The sequence below is a fragment of the Silene latifolia genome, chromosome 1 (genome assembly GCF_048544455.1).
Source record: "Silene latifolia isolate original U9 population chromosome 1, ASM4854445v1, whole genome shotgun sequence".
Lineage (NCBI taxonomy): Eukaryota > Viridiplantae > Streptophyta > Magnoliopsida > Caryophyllales > Caryophyllaceae > Silene > Silene latifolia.
This window is the reverse complement of record NC_133526.1, coordinates 183801684-183810742: the sequence shown is the minus strand read 5'-3', so window position 1 is coordinate 183810742 and position 9059 is coordinate 183801684. Positions and strand designations below refer to the sequence as shown.

Genomic DNA, 9059 nt, shown 5'->3' with positions numbered 1-9059 from the left:
TATAATATCAAGGTCCCTAAACAAGACAAACTAACTCAGAAGCTGGCATCGTAGGCAATGGAACAATTTATCCACCGAAAATGAGAATACTAATTCAAATTCAAACATAACTAATAGAGGTCAAAACATACGCCAACAGCTAACATCAACAAAATACAATATCCATTGTAGTCGTCAATTTATTACACCCTTACAGCTACAATTGCTGCGCATCCCAATCCACAACTGTTTCATTGACAATACCTACATCATCAAATCATGTAAAATATCATTAATACTTTGTATATATGCCCTCTTCCACTAATATGTAAATTTAAAAAAAACCAAGCAAATAAAGTACCTGATTATGATTATGAGATTACTTGTTAGGAAGTTGACTCGGGCAATTTCTACTATCACGGCATGCCATTTCTCCACAAGCACGACATTTTCTAAGAGGCTTAGCGTGCTCCTCCATTGCCTTTTCTTTTTCAGAAGTCATCCTTCTACCAGATCCCTTATTTTTTGCTTGATTTGGAGGAAGAATATGAGCTTTAGTAGGGATTTTAGACCCAAGAAGCGTCTCGATTTGAGTTTTCTTGCTTTTTAACTTCCCACCACTACTTGAAATCAACAACTTCTCATTGAAACTCTGAAGGAATTCGAGTAACTCTTTCTCCTTCTCCTCATCATCCTCCACAAGTGACACTGCAGTGAACACCCCTGACCATAATTCACTGATAGTGTTTTGTCTTGTGTCAATTGACGCACAATCAGCTTCTAAGGACGTCCCTATAACATTAAAGATAGGACGAAATGTTGCATAATTGCTCCACCTCGGCAATAGATATTCAGAAGGTATTTCATCAAACCCCTTATTATGCAACACCCATACACAATGTCTACAAAGTATCCCAAATCTCTGAAACCTCTTGCATGAACACACTAAAGTTTTCCCATCAACATCGACTTCATAGACTTTCTTGCTCTCACGATCCATAACAAATAAACGCTCCACGTCCCTTTCTTTCGTGCTTTTGTTGGCCTCATTACAAGAGTAGCATGCACCTTTCAACTCTTCTTGAAAATCATAAAATACAGGTGGTGTGTAAAATTCAGCACATTTCTTTTCTATAGAAAGGGGAGTTGATAATATAGGAGAGGAGTTTTTAGAATCAGCAGTTAATTTAGAATGCTTCCAGCGTTGAGCATCCATTGCTGACTGAAAGCGCATCCAAAAGTGAACAAGTGATAGGTTGGGGTTGGTGAAGTTGCCGAAGAAACTATTCTCTGATTCTGACCTTGAAGTTGTCCTTAGATGCCCACCCATATAAGTGTCCCGAAAATATGCAGGAATCCATAATTTGCGGTCCTCGAACATGGATTTCAGCCACTCATTTCCAGACAAATCATGTTTCTCCATAATTGAACACCAGCTCGACTCAAATTCAGTTGGCTCAATATCTTCATTTCAAACAATAGAACTTATTTCTTTTAGAAAGTCTGTGTCTTTGTAAATGGTTGAACCAACTTTGTCGTGCAATTTTTTCATGATATGCCACATACGAGAATCTGTGTGTTGTGTTGCTGAAAACACATTTTTAACCCCGCTTTAATACCCGGACATTGGTCGATGAATCGAGTAGTAGGTTAACACCCACCCATTGCCTTCATAAAATTGTCAAAAAGTCGGGTAAAAGACTCTTCATTCTCCCGCATTATCAAACCAAATTAAAAAAGTGACACATTTTTTATGGTTGTCAACCCCGTAAAGGACAAAACACCATACGGTATTCATTAAAATCGAATGTGGTGTCAAAAGACACAGAATCACCAAAGAGTGCATAGTTCTTAATTGCAATTGGATCAGCCCAGAAAACCTTAGTGAGTCTTTTGTTGTCATCAACATCAAAATCAAAGTAAAATGAGGGACACGTAGCTCTTTTTTGCATGAAGCCCTCTATCAGCATTTCCGCATCATATTCTTTGATGTATTTCTTTACATCCCTTGAAAAATTCTTAAAATCTTCTAAGGAAGCTCCTACGTTTTTATATCCCCTAACGTACTCTTTAAACATTCGAAATGTCTTCACAGGCCCCTGGTTAACACGTGAGTTATCCATTATCATTTTCTTATGCATAAGGTTGAGCTTCCTAAATGACTTTAAGTGAATCATTGTGGCTGGAGTTACCATTGCATGTGAGTGCACCTCGATAAATTCATACACCTCATACTCACCAGCAGGAAGTCTCTTAAACTTAATCTTGGCAGGACACCCAACTCTTGTTATTGCCCTCCTCCTTTTTGCCCACCATGTCGCCTATTACCTTCTTTGTTACACACACAGCTCTTATGTGTAGTAACTCCTTGAATGATTTTACTTGAATCCAATCTCGGACTAAAGCCACAAGCTTTGGCATATGCTTTGTAGAAATCCAACCCTTGCTCCAAATTCTCAAATTTCATTCCAACAAATGGTTTAAGCTCTTCTGAACAATGAGGCACTCCGTGAATCTCACTAGTAGCAACAACTTCCGGGCTATCTGGAATACTCAAATTAACAACAATTACTTATAAACTGCCGTCTTGCTTCACACTAACAAAATGCAATAAATAAAACTAAATGATTTACCTGGCACATCATTCACTAATGGCACATCATTCACTAATAATTGATCTGGACAATTAGTAAGCAATAATATATCTTCTTCAGGATTTGTTGAAATATCCATGTCATTAGTATCACCAACTATAGTCGCGAAACAACGAATGGCCAAATGAGCACTTATTCGCTAATAATTTTGAAAAATGATGATTGTCCTAGCTCGAACTAATGTAATTCAACAGCTAAAATTGTCACAAGGGAAAGGGTATTAGGAAAAGTAACGAGGGAAAGTGTACGAAACAACAAAATTGCCATCATTGTCATACAAACAGGCAAACACCTAACTTTAACAATCAATCAAATAATCAATTGTTCAATTAACACAGCAAAAAAATTAAAATTGTTCAATTATCCCTCCCCCCCCCCCCCCCCCGTTTAAACCCTTTTACGTACTAGGTACGTTTCGAAATAGTCTTAGGTTCATTTTACATATATTGTGGGTACGTTTCGTCTAAATAACCCATAACCCATTCCCGCTCAAAATATTTCATACACCGGCCCAATACAAAGCACAGGTTAAACAAGACCAAAGTAAACAAACAAGGCCCAACAAGCATTAATCCAGAGAATGTAAATCGTTGCAAAGAAAATGGGAAGATAACAGCCAACGGCCACAGAATTCAGGGGTATTCAATCATACTGAACTGAAATCGGATACCAAACAAAATCGAATGGATACTAATGAAATGGAAAACAGTAGGATACACATGCCATTTAAGAACTCAGAATTCAAAATCCCAAAAAAAAAAAAAATTGCAAAGAACTCAAAGAACAAGAGAAATCAAATTACTACGATTAATATTGATTAGAAAACAATATTCCAGAAATTTTTACATCAATTTCAACTTCCTAAACACACTTCTAACATAAGCAGATACTTCTAAACTAAAGCCAAAAAGAGCCAATATCTCCAAAACCCTTTTACATACTACTTACTTCTCGAAATAGTCTTGGGTTCGTTTTACATATATTGTGGGTACGTTTCGTCTAAATTACCCAGGTACGTTAAGTAACGACTGTAAATTAACAACTCAAAAGCTGGCATCTTAGGCAATGGAACAATTTGTCCACCGAAAATGAGAATAATGGAACCAGTTGAAGAACAATTAATTGAACAAGTAACGACTGTAAATTAAATGATACAAAGTCCCCAAGATAGTCTAAAATAGAGTGGAAAACCTAGTTATGAAACATATATGAGTCGTTGAAAGTGATACATTGATCATGAACAACGCAACTCAATCTCTAAAGTCATAATACACAAAAGAGCAGACCAGTTTCCTTTATGGAATTTAACTATCGGCTCCATCCTAGATTTAATTGTAACTGCTAATAGTCAATCCAAAAACATTGCATTTCACTGAAGGAATTAACGAAAAAGTTGCCGGTTGCGTGGCATGAAAATGTAAAGATAGAGGAAGACAAGGACTAATAATGGTTATAATAATTACTAAGAAAGCTAAAAAAAGTTGTCGCTTTGTTACAAAGCGGTATCGCCCATAAAAAAAATACAGCATTATCTATGCATATACCTCGATTAAAAAGAGACAAAAGGACGGATAGTCGGATTCTATGAATTAGCATATGAAGGAATATCCAAGTCAGGAGGCAATAAATTGATCGAATAATATGAAATGTTCGCAATGTACAAAGATGAGAGTATTCATAGTATATGTGCCCAAGACACTTAGGGAGAAAATTCGATACATGACAGTGCAAACAAAGTGTCATACAAAAAGAGCAAAAAGAGTGAAAGAATTCGTAACTTTATGAACCAAATAGTGTCATACAAACAGGCAAACAAGCAAACACCTAACTTTAACAATCAATCAAATAACATACTTATCATGAACCCAGTTCTTACACACAACCAAACAAAAAAAGAAGATCTCTTTTTCGATTTTTATGAACCAAATTTGCAGACATCTCTTTTTAATATAAAATGCAGAATCAATGCAAAAAGAGTGAAAGAATTCGTACCATCTACCATTTGGGAATCATCTTCATCATTTACGGTTTGATTATTGAGGCATGTTCTTGAGTACAAACATCTGCAATTAAAATCACAATAGTATCTTAGTAAGTGCATCTAAAAATCTGCAATTAAAATGTTAATCGCACAACAAAATGAAGAATTTGTACCTGAAGTTGAAGAACAATTGGTTGAGACTGTTACCATCTTTAAAGAATTTAACCCAATTGAAACCCTAAAAAAACGATTTGAATTTTTCTTGTTATTACAAAACCTAATTTATCAAACAATTTGAAATTTCTTCATAAAATTAACCTCATAAACTACTCTACAATCCATATATGTGCATTGATCTAAAATACCAAATCAATTAAATGTAAAATTTTCGATTAAATTATTTTATGAAAAAATAACAGTAATTGAAGCTAACCTTGTTTGATGAATTAATGATGAGCTGAATGTTGTAAATCTAGAAGCTTGTTTCGTAGAGGATAGTGATGGTAGAAACTAGTTTACCAAGAAGAGAATCGCGAGAGGTTGAAGAAGAGAACCATGGAAGTCAAGTTTCTTGTTTTGTGGAAGAAGATAGAAGCGCATAAGAAGAAGATAACAGTGTATAATGGGTTGGTTCGTACGGTTCGTACCGTAAGTTAGTTCAAGACGGGATCCCGCCCCTATATATATATATATATATATATATATATATATATATATATATATATATATATATATATATATATATATATATATATATATATATATATATATATATATATATATATATATATATATATATATATATATATATATATATATATATAGGGTCGGATCCAAAGAGAACCACCCATATAATGAGAACCATGAGAACCACCTTAATCTAATACAATAGTAGACGCGCGCGCAAAATCACCTACCCCTAAACATTCTAAACTCCGTCATTTCTCCAATTTTCATTCCCTCTCATCATTCTTTCTCTCTCCTCGAATATCACCATCTTCACAACACCATTTTATGTGCGCCATTGATCCTCAACTACTGATCCATCAATCTCTTCAACGATCTACCTATTCGACGCGTCCTTTATGAATGGAACCTTTTTATTCAAGGTAATATTTCGAAATTGCTGATTAATTTGTTGAATTTGAAAATTAGGGTTCGATAATTTGAGAAATTGTTTAAATTGGTTGAAATCGTGATATTGTTGGCTCAGTTTTATGAATTAGACAGGTTTTACAATCGTCAAATTATTAGCTACGTGCATCAAATTGTTGCTATGTGCGTCAAATTAGGGTTTATGGTTTGATCTGCTTGTAATTTTTCAATTAATCGATTAAAATTAGGGTTTATAGTTTGATCTGTTTGTACTTTTTTAATTAATCGATTAAAATTAGGGTTTATAGTTTGATCTGTTTGTAATTTTTCAATTAATCGATTAAAGTTGTTGAATTTGACCAATTAGGGTTTGGTAATTTGAGAAATTAGGGTTCGGTAAAATTAGAAATTGCTTAAATTGGTTGAAATCGTGATATTGTTGGCTCAGTTTTATGAATTAGACAGGTTTTACGATTGTCAAACTATTAGCTACGTGCATCAAATTATTGCTATGTGCATCAAAATTTCTAAATTTAGTTTTAGTAATAATTCCCTGATATGATGTTATTGTCAGTTATTTAATTTTAAGTCGTTGTTATTGCAGCAATGACATTCTTAGTTCAATGGGGTCGCATAGTTCTTCTAATGTCATTACAAATGACATTACAAATGAAGGACAGATGGTTGAAGTTATTGCATCTCAATCCATATCAGAAATATCTGCCCTTAACATTGATGTTCCTGAAATCGTACAAGGTACAATTACTTGAATTGAACTCGTGAATGATCACATACTGTTCTATATAACCGTGTTGTTGTATACTTGAGTTATCCAGTAAATCTAAATCCTAACTCTACTTTAATTTCATCACATTTGCAGATCACGTAGTAGACGAGGCAGAGGTAATAGAGGAGGCAGAGGTAATAGAGAATGCAGAGGAGGAGGAGGAGGAGGAGGCGTCCGGTTCAAGCAACATGAATCGGATTTTTGGTTTTCCTACCCATCTCAAGCATGTTATTGGTATGGTCTTTGATACACTTGAACTCGGTATTGCCTTTTATGAAGCATATGGAAAAGAATGTGGGTTTGTGACTAGAAAAGGCTCACAAAAGAATAAACAGGGTGTCACTACACATAAAACTTGTTTGTGTAATAAGGCTGGAGAATGTGAAGCCAAAGGCAAAAAACACCGTAGGCAAAGGACTAGGGTAGGTTGCCTTGCTAGGATTAACTTTAAACGAATTGGTAACGGTAAATACCAAATTTATGGTTTTGTTGAAGGGCATAATCATATGCCAGCTACACCATTAACAATGGTACATCTGACGCAAACGAGAGAATTGAATATAGTTCATAAAAAAATGATAGTTGACAACTCAAAGGTTAACAAAGGTCCAGTTATGACCTATAGGGTGTTTAAGGAGTATGTCAAAGGTTATCAGAATGTGGGTGCTTTATTGGAGGACTTTAAAAACTTTTCAAGGGATATAAAAAAGTTCTTGTCAGAAGGGGATGCTCAAATGCTTATTGAGCATTTTATGAAAATAAAAAGAATGTATCCATCCTTTTACTTTGACTTTGAGGTAGATGAGAAAGGTAGATTGTCACATGTTTTCTAAGCTGACCCTATTAGTATAAAAAATTATTTGTTATTTGGGGACATGACATCCTTTGACACTACCTTTAGGAAAAATAAGTATAGAATGATATTCGCCCCTTTCACAGGGGTGGATCATCATAAGAGATGTGTGACCTTTTGGTCTGGGCTTCTTATTAATGAGAGCAAGGAGTCATTTGCTTGGTTATTTACGAGATTCCTAGAAGCTATGGGGGGGGGGTCGTTATCCTGTGTGTATAATAACTGACGAAAATTTGGGGATAGAAGGAGGACTTAAGAAAGTCTTTAAAGATAAAGTGCAACATAGATATTGCATGTGGTACATATTGAAGAAGTTGTCAGAGAAGGTAGGGCCTGTGATATGTAGAGAAACTGAGTTTTTGAAAGAGATAAACTCATGTGTTTAGGGCGAAGATGTGGAGCCTGCTGAATTTGAGGAAAGATGGACAGCCATTGTGGAAGCTCATGGGTGGTCGGATAATGAGTGGCTTTAGGAAAAGTATGGCATTAGACAATTTTGGATTCCAGCTTACTTTCGTGACTTGTTCTTAGGAGGGTTGATGAGAACCACCTCGAGGTCCGAGTCAGAAAATCATTTTTTTAGCAATTTCACTAATCCAAATTTGACCCTGGTTGAATTTTGGATGCGCTTTGAGAGTTCAATGGATACACAATGATGGGCTCAATCAAAACTGATTGCACAATCTAAGTACTCGTTTCCTGACTTGGCTACTCCTCTAGACCTAGAAAAGCATGCAGCAGAAACCAACACTCCGAGAATTTTCGAGGAGTTCAAAGTGGAAATAAAAGCAGCATGCTTTACATGTGCCATTGGGGACAAATAAAAAGATAAGAATAATGCAATTCTCTACATAGACGTCAAGGATCGTGAGAGAAAGAAAGACTATAAGGTGGGTTATAAGACAGCTGAAGTGAAATTAGTATGCAATTGCAAGAAATTTGAACGACATGGAATACTTTGTCGACATATTCTCTGTGTCCTTAAAGATTATGGTTTTGAGAAAATTCCAAGCGAATACCTACTTAATAGATGGAGCAAACTAGCAACCTGCCAGCCAATCTTCAATTCTAATGGGCAGTTGCTTGCGATTGATTGATCAGATCGATGCACAAAAGAACAAACTGATCAATTGTGGTCGAAATGTTCACTTGTGTATCACTAGTTGAACAGAGTCCTGTTAATTGTGATGAGTTACTAACCATTTTACGCGGGTTCAAGGAAAGGGTACTTGCAGAAACAACAAGTAGTGTCGCTGATGATGGTGGTAATAGTAGTATTGGAAAGAAAAGGGACAAAAATGCAGAAATTGGAATGCTCTTGGGTACAAGTGTGCCTAGCGAAATTATAATTTTGCCTCCAAGACAATGCAAAAACAAAGGCTCGGGAAAAAGAATGATTTCACAAAGAGAAAGAGCGGGGGAAGTCAATAAGAAACCACTAAGAAGATGCAAGGCTTGTGGGCAGATGGCGAACCACGACAGCAGGAATTGTGACCGACCAAAGGATCACTGACAAATAGTCGAGTAAGTGATGTCTCTTATTAGCGCAAGTTTTCTATTTTTACCCTTTTTGTTTCCCTCTAATTTTTATCTTTGCTGACATTTGCTTTCTTATGTGTGAGATTGAAGTTTTTTGCGAGGAATTGGACTTGTGCAGCGGAATTTTTGAGCATCATTTGAGAAGTCAACACTTGTTTTTAGGATTATTTT

General features: G+C 35.6%; 1 protein-coding gene across 1 annotated transcript; it reads right to left on the bottom strand.

Moving 5' to 3' along the window:
* Positions 1-358: 358 nt before the first annotated feature.
* LOC141588649 (protein FAR1-RELATED SEQUENCE 5-like) lies at positions 359-2102 on the bottom strand. The gene is made up of 2 exons (XM_074410082.1): positions 1769-2102; positions 359-1443 (listed from the first exon to the last, which is right to left on the bottom strand). The coding sequence occupies exons 1-2, from the start codon at positions 2100-2102 to the stop codon at positions 359-361; spliced, it is 1419 nt and encodes a 472-aa protein (XP_074266183.1).
* Between the last annotated feature and the right edge of the window lie 6957 nt (positions 2103-9059).